This window comes from Scleropages formosus, chromosome 2 (assembly GCF_900964775.1).
Source record: "Scleropages formosus chromosome 2, fSclFor1.1, whole genome shotgun sequence".
In the NCBI taxonomy this organism is placed as follows: Eukaryota; Metazoa; Chordata; class Actinopteri; order Osteoglossiformes; family Osteoglossidae; genus Scleropages; species Scleropages formosus.
Window position 1 is genome coordinate 28,760,107 of NC_041807.1, and position 14,622 is coordinate 28,774,728.

A 14,622-nucleotide genomic window follows, 5' to 3' on the forward strand; every position below is an offset into this window, starting at 1 on the left:
TGAATGAAGAGAAGGTTCGCAGTAAAGTTTCCAATTTTAGCAGGTGGTCTTTACTGTTTAAAATCAGGTCACCCAAAATTTGGAAGCGCAATCATGAGCACAAATTTGTTTTCCTTCCATACCTGTTTGGTGACTGCTTCCATTAAGGGGGGTGTTAAACCTTTTTCACGTCAGGGCTTTTTTACAGCACTGAGGCTAAATGTGAAAAAGAGTAATCTTGAACATTGCACAAAAACACACTTTTTTTTTTTGCTGTTAACCTGAGTTCATTTGAGAGCACATTTAAAAAGAGTAGGATGCTGTTAAAAAGTAATAAAAAACAACAAAAGTGCCAAATATTGTACAGAATAATAATAATAATAAAAAAAAACACATTAGAGATATAAGTTATAAATTGCACAGTCATTTTTCTAAATAATGCTTCGCTTAAAAGCTATAAATAAATAATAATAAAAAAGTCTGGGCATATTTGATTTACACTTTTCTGACTTTTATGATAATGGAGTTAAATAAGTCTGCAGGGGCTCTAAAGCTTTGGTCTGGATCCCGATCGTAAATCATTTGTCTTCTTTCTATGAAACAGTCCCTCAAAGTGTCTCAAATGGTTTAGTGCAATAAAACCAAGAGTTCGGCTGCTCAGAATTCCAATACCTTCCCAGCTGAACAGCGCAGCTCATTCCCAATTCTTTGTTTGTGATGGTTTATTGTGTTTATTTATTCATTTCTTGCCTCATTACACAGCAGCCGAATGGCTTCAAGCATGCCGCGATGCTGAGGATGTTTCCCAGAGCGTTGATGGGTTTTATCTGAGAAGCCTCTTTGTAAATGAGGTTCAGAAACCTCTTCCAAGGTATATCCACTGATGGCTTCAAATTAGTCTGCGGCAAACATACAGACAATTTGTTCAACCAGCCAAAAACACGTTCCCTCTGAATTTCACAAGGCCTTCACACATGGGGAGCGATTTATGGGCCATCCACGACATCCACGTCAAAATAACCAGAGGAGCACCTAAACATTACATACATCTGCAGTTTGGTCCTTATGTGATTAAATATTTATCTTAAACGGTTCTCTTGCTTAGGGTGAGGAGCTCAGTCACCCGGGAGGAGCTCGGAGTAGAGCCACTGCTCCTCCGCATCAAGAGGAGCCAGTTGAGGTGGCTCGGGCATCTGTTCCGGATGCCTCCTGGACGCCTCCCTGGGGAGGTGTTCCGGGCTTGTCCCACTGGGAGGAGGCCTCGGGGCAGACCCAGGACACGTTGGAGAGACTATGTCTCCCGGCTGACCTGGGAACGCCTTGGGGTTTCCCCAGAGGAACTGGAGGAGGTGTGCGGGGAGAGGGAAGTCTGGAGGACTCTGCTCGGACTGCTGCCCCCGCGACCCGGCCCCGGATAGCGGAGGAAGATGGATGGATGGATGGACGGTTCTCTTGCAATTTTTTTTCTTTTCAGCTTGTTTTCCATAATAATGAACAACTGTTATGGAGAGGCCTTCAATGTTTTTGTCCTCATGTTAGCTTCTTGTCCTCCTTCTCACTAAGCTGGAATGGAGTTCAGACCTTCTCTGTGAGAGACCTCAGTTTACTGCCTGAAACAAGGGCACTCAGCCTGTAGATACAGTATATTGATCAGTCTTCAAAAAATTTTCTTGCTTATACCCTCAATAGGTCTGTTCAGCTTTTGCAACATCCCGGGTGAAATATGTGCAGCATTCCAAGAAAGCAACATCCGTCCAACTGTTCTCTCATTCTGTTATTTCCTGCATTTTTTTCATTTACCACAAAAAAAAAAGTTCTGAGAAGGGTAACTTCCCAGTAAAAGAAACTGTCTAAAGCTGAGCTTGAGAGGCCACACTGAAATGTGGATGTCCGGAGATACGAGTTCAGTCTTTTGTGAGTTCAGAAATTAAATTTTGTTATACTGTATTTTACCACAATCCTATAGAACTTTGCTGTTGTGTTTTTCCTTGCTTTACAGTTCCTGTGTGGTTCTTATCGTTGAAGACCTTCTGGTCCAACCCAGCATCCAATGTCCGTGTTTATTTTCAGACTTGTCCTTCGGTCTGTCCCTCAGTGTTGCATTGGTTGTCAGGAAAGGGTGAGGAAATTTAGCTCAAAGTGCTTTAACCCTGCCAATATGAACCCTGTCAAAAGTGCTGTTCTCCTCAGAGCCCTGTTTGCCAGCTCCTCTAGCTATAGGAAGTCGCTCTGGAGGTCACTGGAGAGTTGGCTGACGGCCACCTCACTGTGGGTGGAGCCTGCGATGATGCGAGCTGTCCGCTGGGGTACGGCTTGGTAGACGCTCCATTCCTCAGGGCAGTGCCGGCAGGCGCCGTGGCTCTCGGCCAGGCCATTGGAAAGCCGTGTGGAGTTGCTGGCTTCCTTGACGCCTCGGTGCGAGGAGGTGCCTCGCGGGAGCCCAGCCTCACAGCCCCAAAGACAAGAACAGATGCGCCAGCAGTACGCTGCATCACGACACAGGGAGTTGCGAAAGTTGGGCTTGAACACCAAGTAGACCAGCGGGTTATAGAGGGTGGAGGACTTGGCAAAGATGGAGGCCAGGGCAAAGGCCATGGCTGGCACGCGCTGGGAGTCCCCAAAGGCTGCCCACATGGCAACCACTGCGTAGGGGCTCCACGCCGTCAGGAAGCCCATGCACACGGCCACAGAGAGCTACAGTGACAGGGAGACAGAAACGGAACTGAGAGCTGCCAAGTTTGTTTCTCACAGAGGAGATGAATTTTAAGTATACTACTCTTTTACATTAGATTTCTCAAGGTAAGTACAGAATTCCTACCATATTCTTATTTCTTGCAACACTAGAGTATATCCTCCTGAAAAATAAATATGTGGTACAGTCAACTAGTTCTAAGACTGGCCACTGTGTGGCAGTGTTGTTGTTGCAAGTCAATGCTGCATGTGTGTGTAGATAATGGTATATAACTGCTCTATTTTAACGACAGCAGCGACACATGGCAGCCAGTCTTAGGACTTACTGAATGCACCACGTACACAGATTATTACATTAAAGAGCCATTTACCTCCAGTCCTAGCACGGTTAAATTCACCATTATTAATGTATTTCACTATCATTTGTCTTGTATATGAGCCTTGGCACTAACAATCCTGACCTGCATGCTCCACCTTAACACCTCCACCCCGGTCCCGTACCTTGAGAATAAGGGAGTGGGCATTGGCAGTTTTGTTCTGGGGGGAGACGTGTTGCTGGACTGCCTGCTGGGAGCCACGGACGGTCAGCAAGATGAGTATGTAGGAGAGGAAGATGATGGTGCAGGGAAGCAGATAGCAGAAGAGGAAGAGGGAGACGATGTAGCTCATGGCAGACTTCTCGCTACTCGGGGCGTGCCAGTTGATGCAGCAGGCCGTGCCGTACGGCTCAGGGCCATAGTGCCCCCACTGGGCCAGCGGCCCCGCGGCAAAGACCAAAGCGTAGCACCACACACCCACCACCAGGATGCGGGCGTGGGACGACGAGAACTTGTTACCTGCCGTTGAGAGAAGTGGTGCAGACACAGTGGTCGAAAGGAGGGAATGATTATCCTTTTCATGCTATACTTGAAAGCAAAGCTGGTCTAACCACAAATAATGTTGGAGGAATTTTAAAAACGTTAACTTGGTAAACAACAAGCATTTTGACACAACACAAGGACTTCCTTTCATGAAGTCATTTACTTGTAAGCAACTAATTTCTTGACTTCATTACAACCAATAAAACTACTTTCATTGTCACATGATTATTCATGTGTAAGTATAAATATGATCTGGTCCAGTTAAAGGGGACAGTCGAGAGTTTCAGATCTCCTGGCTCAGGCTGCAGAAGTTAAGGAAGTACTCTCAGGAGTCATTCTCTTTCTCCGCTTTCATGACTGGACTTTCCAAGCTATCCCCAAATGGAGAATGCATTCAGTCCAGTGTGCATGAAAGTGGGAAAATTAAGTATGAGGTAGATTTATCTAATTCAAAAGTTTTGAAATATGCTTTTCATTTTTGTACAGAAGTCAGCTTCATAAGATCCCTTCTTTCATGTGTTTATGGCTCTAGAGGAGACATCCTTCTCGGTTCTTTCCTCCTGGGGATCGAGCTAAAAAGAAGTGTATCTGGAAGTTGGTTTAATAAGAGGAGAAGCAGGCACTCAGAATATCTGTGTTTATAACATGTGCTTCCACAGCCCCTGCTCACCGAACACTGCAGACCTGGTGTTGACGTTCCATGTGCAATAAACAGTACTACTGCCACTTGTTTGTAGCTAATAGATTATTCCAAGACCACTTATAATGTTAGATAATCATCTTTACAGTAACTTACCCATTTACGCAGCAGGGCATTCTAACTGAATATTTACAAAAAAAAAAACATAAATTGTGAATTTAAATGAATAAATTAAATGAATTGAATTTCAGATGTGTTTTGTATTTCATGGAACTATGGTGCCGTTCTCATCCCCACAGAGAGATGCTCCAATGGGGCACTAGCAATGAATGTGAGGGTCCTGCTTCCCTCTAAGGGAACCTGTGATGATCCCTGCTCAGCATCATCTACACCCCCACAGCCTTTTTCTTGTCTCCTTTGCTCAGGCTGTGAACATAGCTGTCCTTATTCATGAACTCTCAAACTACACAGATGCCCACAGATTTTTCTCTTTCTTTGTGTTTCCCCCAGCACTTCCCCACCAGTCACACAGAATCACACATGCAAAACAGATGCCCTGGTGGTCTCATTAATATGTAAATAATTTGCACGTTAAGCACAATGACTAAGTCTTACCAGTAACTAATCAGAACATACTCAGCCAGTAATAAGATCATTTGTAACCCTAATAATGAATTAAAAATTAATTTGCAGTTAGTTTCTTTAGAATTACATATTTTTTTCTTTCTACTTAAATATTACACCTTGTTTAGTTGCAACCGATAAAGACACCTGCTGTCCGGTGCTCATAATTTATAGAGGTAAATGAACCAACCCAAGGTTAAATCATTACAATGGGAAAACAAAAGGCTAAATGTTACTTTTTTGCTGGTTTTTGTGACAGTTTTGCTTGGCATTTATGCATGCGCAATAATTGTAAAAGCTGTGCTTTTTTGTAACCTACCTTGCTGCAGCGAAGTAAAGTAGAGCTGTACACATCCGGCCCTACGCTGTTAAATGTCAGCTACACCTATAATGTTGCCAGTGGTTGAAGGATTGGTGAGGGGTTTCAAAAGTTACTCCCACTTACTGCTAAGTTGTTTAGTCTCTAATTAATCTAATGAAGAGGTGCTGCTTAGCCATTGGATCTGTTTTTATTTTGTGGTAGTGGTTTTCTTAGGTCATATGGCAGCCCTTCTATTCTCCAGTTTTACTGTTAAATGTTTAACAACGGGCTTGTCATTACATCATTTTGCCTTAAATTCCTGTAAAGGGTTGTATCTTTCATCATTATTTATTAAATATGTTGCAAAAACAAACAGCTGCACTTGTCTTACAATGTTTGCAACCAAGAATTAGAGCTTTTGAAAGCCCTTAAACTGGCCCTTCATTTAAGCAAGATGATATTGTAACGACCCACGTTACCGAGAGCTTGAGCGGGAAACGGGTCTATTGTAAATAGTTGGATTATGGGTAAATTGTAAAAGTGTTCAACCACTGGGGGGAATACCGGGGAGAGTGAAAGGGGTGGCTGTGTTTGGTAGTGTGTGGAAAGAAAGGCTGGGGGTACTAAGTAGGCTAGAGAGCTGGTTTGTAGTACAGTGCTGTGAGGAAAAGGGCTGGTTGAGTTGAGAACATTGTTTCCCTGTCTGCTGGTGTTCTAATAAAATGTTAATTATGAACATTGCCTGTACTTCCTTCTTTGACTCCTCTGAACCCAGAGTGATGCACACCACAATATTATATTTATTTAGCAAACACTTCTCTCCAAAGCAGCTTCCAATGAGCTCTATGTATTGTTACCAGCTCGCACACCTTATTCACCAAGGTGACTTACACAGCTAAATACACTACTTACACTGGGTCACTCATCCATACATCAGTAGAACACACTCTTGCTGTCACTCACACACTATGGGGGAACCTGAACAGCATATCTTTGGACTGTGGGAGGAAACCCACACAGAGATGGGGAGAGCATGCAAACTCCACACAGACTGAGCAGAGATTGAATCCCTGTCCTCTCACACCACCCAGGCTCTGCGAGACAGCAGCTCTACTCACTGTGCTACCGTGCCGCCCCATTAATCCCATATATTAATCATTGTTAATTCTCTTTAGTTATTCCACAACCACAGTGGTAATACATTTCATTGTTGTGTGACACCTGTGCGATTGTTAAGTTGCTCATTCAATACATAGTAAAAAAAAACTAGCTATCAAGGGTATATTTTTCATAATAAATCCCTACATTGTAAAACCTACAACTGTCTTCTGTTTATAAATAATGAAAACAGTAAGTGTTGCGCTAAATCTTTATGAAAGTAACTACACATCATTCCACGAGACATAATTTGCACTGTTAAATCCAGCCTCGGTGACTAAACTTAGTACAGCTTTCGCTCCGTTACTGCAGATAATCTTCCCTTAACGCATGAAAAATTTCCCTGAATGTTTTCCTCAAGGTCCTGGCAAATAAACATGGGAATAAAAGTTACCCTGACACCAAACTGTTCTGAGATCTCTCATACTGACCGCTCACATTGACAGGAGACATAGTTAATACTCCATTGATGAAAAGCATAAACAATAAAAGAGAATTAAATGAAAGTAAAACACCACAGTGATTTTTTTTTTTAAGAATATGTCCCTTTATCTATCAGTGAGATACAGTAATATTGTCCTCATTGGCCCATTATTTTTCACATTACACAATCATAAATGTTATCTTAAACACAATAATTTATAATCAATGGTAAAAACAGCTTTTTATTGCAGCAATGGCCAAAATCTGTTTAGATTTAGATCCAAAGTAGTATCTGTACTATTCTTAAGCTTCCTCTTCCTTTGCATTTTCCTCTCTTATGTATATTTCAGACCTCCTGGGAAGGTTTTGCATTTAAGTGAAACGGACACATCTTCCCATTCCGATAGGAGGACTAAGCCTTTCCTGCTTTCCGGGCTGTTACTGAGCAACAATAACAAGTCCTGTTTCTCAGAGGAAATGCTCTCTGACTTTTTTTTTGCTGACTTTTCCACATGCATGGATTTTTGGAAGGACTTAATTTCCTATGAGACAAAATGCTGCCTGTAGTATATCATCCCAGTATGGTGTCATTCACAACTCTTAATAAAGCTGGCAGCTCTAAAGGAACATTAGCAGGTGGTGGGGTTGCGATGGTAAATATTACACTACAGTAGCGGTTCACTACTCACCGTAAAGCGGATAGCAGACCTTGAGGCAGCAGACGCTGGAGAGCACAGTGAGGTTTGTGAGGCTGCACAAGCCAAAGAGTACTCCACAAAATGCATAATACTTGCAGGTCAGGTCATTGAACAGCCACCTGGACAGACAGACCAAGAGACAGACAATCATGGGGCAGGTGCAGGAACTCCAGAAGAACTCTTAGCACCCTCCCTCTTTCCTGTAGTGGTTAACTTCAGTCTGTCATTGGTGACCCCTAAGCCCAGGGACACTGAGGCACACATGAAGAATCTGAAGACCCATCTTACAATCTGTGATGTTTGTTCTGATTCTGAGACATGCATTCACTAAATAATTACTCATACTAGATAAAAAGCACAGAATTTCAATGCAATAGATTAAATAAGTTAAACCTGATTTGGTACTGATATGTGACGATGGCCACTATGCTTTCCTTTGTGCATGAACCATGGTATGGTTGGGTGGAAGGGGAAACTTGAACGTACCTATTTCCCATGCTTTTGTGTAAAAGCTGAGGGTTATGGCAATGGAGGACTTGATGTTTCTTACCTGTGTGCAAAAGATGATGAGATGGCCAAGGGGAAAAGGCTGATGGTCATCCCAAGGTCACTGATAGACAAATTGATGATAAAGAACTCTGCTGGTTTTAAAGAGGACTTCTTGCGGTAGGCAACAAAGAGTAGCATTCCGTTTCCCAAAAGGGACAAAACACCTTGACGAGAAAGAGAGAGGCAATGGGCGTATGAGAGAGAACAAGAGAGACTGTCAAAGCAACAGTGATTGCTACTTGTACAGCTGATTCCCTGTGAACATTTTATTAGCTCAAGTGGAAGTGGAGAAAAGTCGCTTAACGTAAAGAAGAAGGTCTTAGCGATAGCTGAAGCTGTTTGTCAAAAAGCCATTTCTACAGGCCTGAGTACCTACAGAAATGGAGGCTTCCCTGGGGAACGGTGCACAGATCAGTTTACAAAAAATGCTGAGATTATTCCGAAAATTACATTCATTCAAGATACTCAGGACAAGATGTTACAGCCCACGCGTATATTACAACAGCTGTATCCAAGGATCCAGACCAACCGGCTTCACCATGAAGCCACAAAGAACAACACTCAGCATTACCAACATATATCTCCATGATTCGAGACCAAGAAGCTTAACATCCAATGTTAGTATTCTTGTGTTGTTAGGCAAACAACAGAAGTCAAGCAACACAAGATTTTACTGATTCCAGTCCTCATATATTTTGTGCATCTGGAGGTTTGTGTGAAGAGCAGCATATCCTAACGTTAGAGGGGTATCTCTATGCGCTCCTCATGGGAGACGTGTCAGTCAGATCCTGAGAAGGTGGCCTTGTGGCAGATCCAGGTTAGGGTGGAGATATTATATCGTTTGGCTACCCTGGGGGAGTGTTGGAGCCTGCTCCTGTTGAAAGGAAAGTCTAGATGGCTGTTGCCATCACAACTCTCACCAGGATAGGTAGTTTTGAATGTGATTTTGAAAGAACGGATGTTCTAGTGTTGTTGAAACTTACCAAAAATGGCATATGTGGTTCCCATGAGGAGGTCATTTTCCTTTGATATTCTGGACACAAAAAGGGCAGTTTCTGAGGCATTTCCCATCTAGAGAGAAAAGAGCGAATGAAAGGGTGAAGAGTAACACTGTATGGCATCGGGGTGATTTTATCTCTGCAGACCTCATGTCTTCTCCAGCTCTTCCAGACAGGATATTTACATTTACATTTATTCATTTTGCACATGCTTTTCTCCAAAGCTACATATGTCTCTGAGAAGTATTGTATAGTACTCTAGAGTATAACAAGGAACTGCTTCATGGTTCCTTTCAGGAGGCAATAGCATTGCATATTGCAACTTTTCACTAATGATTAACTTGCCTGAGCACAAGTCTAAGACAGAGTGAGACAGAAAGGTAGATGTCTTGACCTGTTAAGTGACAAGTGTCATCTCAAGTAAGAGAAAAGCCTGGTTGTGGTGCCCGTGTGGGTTCATGAAAACATACAATGGTTCCCAAATATAAATAATGTGACAGGTTCCACAACAAGTCTGTAGCCTCCTTCCTGACCACTGCCAGTTCAGGCTTAATCGCAGAGCAGCCTTCGTGCACGACAGCCACAGTTGACGAACGCACACAATGGTAGTATGGAGAGAACCGAAGAGTTCTCTGAAAAGGCAAATTAAGAAAAGGAATTAGGGTTATCTTCTCTGAAGAACATTTGAAAATGAAAGTTCACATCTTATTGCATATTGAATTAGTGTTTCTTTTTTTTCTTTTTTCTTTAACAGTTCAGGCAAACTGGAGGCAAAAGAAGGCTTTTTTCTTTAAATGGGATTTTTTTCATAAAGATGTTCTCTTATGTACATATGTATTCAAAGCTTAAACCAAATATTAAATTCCCAAGTGTTTGTTCTTTATAAAATGGAGATCACAGCAATATATTACTATTTTCATAATGAGTTTATACTTGCAGACATCTTGTAGCAATATCTGAGTATGGAATAACTTTGATGTTGCCTTTTTATTGCAGGGATACTTTGGATCTTTTAAAGAATGTGCTGCATCGAAAGTGAACAGGTCTGAATATTATTTTCTTAGATTTCTTTTCTCCACCTTTTGCAGCATAGCACCTCTTGTTCATGACTCTGAGACCCATCTCAGGACATGCTGCCCACTGATGCTACAGTTAGACTGTTTCCAGAGCATGTCAGCTCAGACGCCTTTTCTGCACAAAGGAATTTGATAGTAAGAAGTGCCATGTCAGCCATAATACCAAAAGCACTGGACAAATTTTCTTCAGTAGGTAGTAAAAACTGTGCAATATGTATAAATATGAGTTTACATAGAATATGTAAAAATAGTTACAGCATATTTGGTACATATACACAGATGTGTAATTGTGGTTTGATAGGGGACACAATGCTTGGACAAATGTTTCTTTGGTCTGGTATGGTCGTGCCCATTACAGATGGTACTGATCATGCCGATAATATTGGTAAAACTGACAGTGTACAGAGCACAGATTGAATGGAACAACAACACTCTTTTTGTTAGATTCCTGTCCTGTGGTTGAGAGGACAAAAACCTTCTTCTTCCAAATGTATGTCATTTCTGTTCTAAGGCATTTGGATCTAACCCGTAAACAGGAAGTTGTTACATGCAGGGGTGTGTCAGTGGTGGGAGCATTTAAGAGAATCTTTATTTCTCAGTCTCATAATTATGAGTAACACAACCACAAGCAAAACTCTTAGTGGCAACTGCTTTGATTAAACAGAAAGGCTATTGAGCACTTCAGAAATGAGGAAAACGTGTCAGCTATTAACAGGTAAATACAAAATGTTAGCATAAACTCAAACTAAACTCATTATTCCTGTAATAGGAAACTGAACATTGCAATGACAAGCTTATACCTTTCGACTGTCAGAAGCACAGTACTAACACTTTTTATTGATAACTAGCTAAATCACACAGCACTGAAAGTTTCGATTTAAAAATTTAAAGTAATGAGCAAGAAAGTAATTCTGGCAAGAAGGCAGTTCACAAGCTCACCTATTTATGTGTACACCTGAAACAAATGAGCTTAGCTGAAAAATTACAATTTTACCTCGTTCCATGAAAGTAGGATGAAAAAGTACATAGTTGGCATTTTCATAGGTGGGGACATTTTGTCTAATCAACAGATAGCATAAATGTTCTCTGAAGGGAGTCTACCACCTTTATTCCGGTTCCTGCAGGTTTACTTATCAGTACAGAACCTGAATATACAGTATAAAACAAAGGTACCAGGTACCTTTATGCATCATCCTAAAGGGAAACCAAGTAACAGAACTGAACTGAATTTTTTGCATTCATATTGTGTCATTTGGTGTACAATATTGCAGTCTTCATTTTTGTATTGACAACAAGTGCTGATATCCAAGTAAAGAGGAATAAGCTACAAGGAACTGAGAAACAGAGATTTTATGATTATTTGTAATTGTAATTATTGCTAGGTATAAAAGTAACCTCCGTTGAGTGGTAAATTTTGGAGAAGGTCAAGTCTTTCCTTTTTTCTTTCCCTATGCACAAATAACACCTCCAAATTTAGAGCTAGAGGTATGTCACAGTGCATGCACAATGTGTTCCTTTTAAGAAGGTCCATTTTCTCAGGTTTATCCATGAGCCAAGCCCTACTGTAAGTGTTGAAGCCTGTGCATGGTAGACAGGGATCAACTGAGACTCAGTCCCCAGTGTTTTTGGTTTCAAAATCCTGCCAATCCCAAGAATTATGCCGACCGGAATTCACGGGATGTGCATAAGAAAACCTGACTCTAAAGAAAGAGTTACTGAAAGTGAAAAACTTATAGTGTAAGCACAAACAGTAAAAGAATGTGGCTAGTTATGAGTATTCAGCAACAAAAAGAAGAATCCCTGTGAACTGAATGCATGCAAGCACAGTCATATAGATCAATTTACAGCTAACAATCAATTCTGGGGAGCAACACTGTGGCCAAAGCAGAATTCCCTGTAGCATTTGATGAAACAAACAAGCATCTAATTGAGTCATGAATGAATGCATTCAGTATTATCATGTGCAATATCCCCTGATGAAAACTCGCATCCTACCAAATGGAGCTGCCAACAGTCATTAGAGTATATGAATGGTATGAAACCCGCAGTATAAAATTAGGTACATGGTAATGTAAGCATTTGGGCAATTTCCCAAGTTTCTGCAATCAGACTCATACAGTCGTACTCTTAAATTACATGATTAGAATGATTAGATGTAATTGCCACTCTCAACTCCAAGTTGTCCGCAACTCTGGGAACTGATAATCTCATAATCCCTGGCTGTATTAAAACATGCAATAAACACAAGAACTCCAAATTCCAGCGTAGCCTCAACGAAGAAGACTGTAATATCCACAGCAAAAAGGAGTGACGATTACAAATATTATAGTGTCAAACTGAGTTCACAGCAAAAAATCCGTTTACTGCGTTTTACATCGTCACAAAAATGTTTACAATATAATTTACATTTATTCATTGAGCTGATGCTTTTCTCCAATTACAGTGTTAAAAGGGGTGATCATGATTAGTTTATCCTGAGTCTTGCGCACCCACTCGTGAGATCAACATCGGTGTATAAAATGGTAAGACTCAAACTAGGTTTACTTAAGAATCACACGTCTGCAACTATGTCTCTTTCTCCAAATGTAATGCACAAATTCTATTTCTATGAGATGTACGGCGCTTTGGAGAAAAGTGTCTGCTAAATGAATAAATGTAAAATTACAATTACTGAACCCATTTATACAGCTGGGTAAATTTACTAGAGTAATTTAAGGTAAGTACCCTGCTCAAGGGTACTACAGCTGGAGATCAAACATGCAACCTGGGGCTCTAGAAGTAGTAGTGCTAACCACTACGCTACCAGTTGCCCCAGTATTATGTCATATAATTTTACCACAACAAAAACTAAATAAAATAAATGTATCTGTTGTAATCACTGTAATGAAGCATTAACATTGGGAAAATTTTCACACACACATTTTCAGAACCGCCTGTCCCATACGGGGTCACGGAGCCTACTCAGTAACACAGGGCGTAAGGCCAGAGGGGGAGGGGACACACCCAGGACGGGACGCCAGTCCGTCACAAGGCACCCCAAGGGGGACTCGAACCCCAGACCCACTGGAGAGCAGGACTGTGGTTCAACCCACTGCGCCACCGCACCCATTGGGAAAATAATAAACACAAAGATCTAAGAGTCTGAGAAAAAGAACAGAACACTTTTTCCAGAAGACATTGCACAAATACACGTTTATATATGCACACACATAGAGCAAGGCTTCCCTGGTAATTTTTAATGCATTGACTAAACACCAGAAAATGCAAATAGTTTACTGTACAACTTATAGACATTAATCAGAAACAACAATTACTTTATCCAGAATAGGTCGTGTTTCATGGATAACCAAGAATTTTACTGAATCATGAGCGATTACATTCAAGGTTATTGGTTCTAGAGGTCCTACAGAAAGATGGTCATATTTCTTGCACGGAGGTAGCTAAAAAACTGAAAGATATGTTTTAATTCAGACACCCTATGTGTCAGAAGGTAATTAAACTGAGTGATATGTAAGCAAGATTTCCACAGTTTCCAACTGAGAGTATTGCAATATCTTCTGAATGACACTGTAGCCTAAGTGCTTCTCTCCTTTTCAGGTTCACACAGAATTCTTGCTGTGATCGTGGGATGAAAAGTACAGTGCAGACAGTCTGAGGATGCCAACCATGCCTTTTGTCTTGTCCCACACTTCAGGCCACTGACTCTTCCTGAGAGGCCTGAGTTCAGGTTTCATGCACTGGCAGATGATTTGATAGCGAAAACCTTCCTTTAAATATACAGTAAATAAATATACTTATTCCTTCAATTTCATGCTGATGACTTTGCAACAATGATTTATCCATTTATACAACTGGGCTTTCTTACTCATGCATTCAAGGTGTGTATGCTGATTAAGAGCTTCTATAGCAGGAGCAGGGTTTGAACCCAGGATTGATTAGGATTACAGCTCTAATCGCTATGCCGCCTGCTTACTTTACAGCCTGCTGCTATCACCGCTGTGTAGATAGCACATTTATTAATATTACAAATATTGCTCCACCACGTGCAGAGGTGTGAAAAGTAACCATACTCTTCTGTCTGTTTTGGAATATTTCAACATATGTGTGGTATAGCAAATCTTCATAAAGGTAACCCAGTGTGACAAACAATACAAAAAACATACTTTAACCAAAATTATCAGAAATCCATTTACATTCATGAGTCTAATACCAGACAAAATTGGTATATGTACAGTCAAGATAGACAAAGGATTTCTTCTGGAAAAAGAGCACTCACAATGTGCTTGTTTTAACATTTATTTATTTACCAGATGCTTTTCTCCAAAGCGACTTCCAACGAACTCTATGTAGTGTTATCAGTCCACACACCGTATTCACCAAGGTGACTTACACTGCTAGATACGTTACTTACACTGGGTCACTCCTCCATACATCAGTGGAACACACACTGGGTGAACCTGAACAGCATGTCTTTGGGAGGAAACCAGAGCACTCAAAGGAAACCCACACTGACACAGGGAGAACATGCAATCTCCACATAGACTGAGAGGGAATCAAACCCACGTTCTCTCATACTACCCAGGCACTGTGAAACAGCAGCACGACTCGCTCTGCCACCCGCGTTT

At 41.3% G+C, this 14,622-nt stretch overlaps 1 protein-coding gene across 1 annotated transcript in view; it reads right to left on the reverse strand.

The window, feature by feature from the left end:
• Positions 1-2,108: 2,108 nt before the first annotated feature.
• LOC108936957 (opsin-5-like) overlaps positions 2,109-14,622 on the reverse strand; it is a 35,383-nt gene continuing 22,869 nt past the window's right edge. The window contains exons 2-6 of the mRNA XM_018756619.1: positions 8,907-8,994; positions 7,925-8,087; positions 7,366-7,493; positions 3,172-3,506; positions 2,109-2,673 (exon numbers count right to left, since the gene is read on the reverse strand). Coding sequence (XP_018612135.1) covers positions 2,194-2,673; positions 3,172-3,506; positions 7,366-7,493; positions 7,925-8,087; positions 8,907-8,994 — 1,194 coding nt within the window. The 3' untranslated portion in view covers positions 2,109-2,193. The remainder of the gene's footprint in view (positions 2,674-3,171; positions 3,507-7,365; positions 7,494-7,924; positions 8,088-8,906; positions 8,995-14,622) is intronic.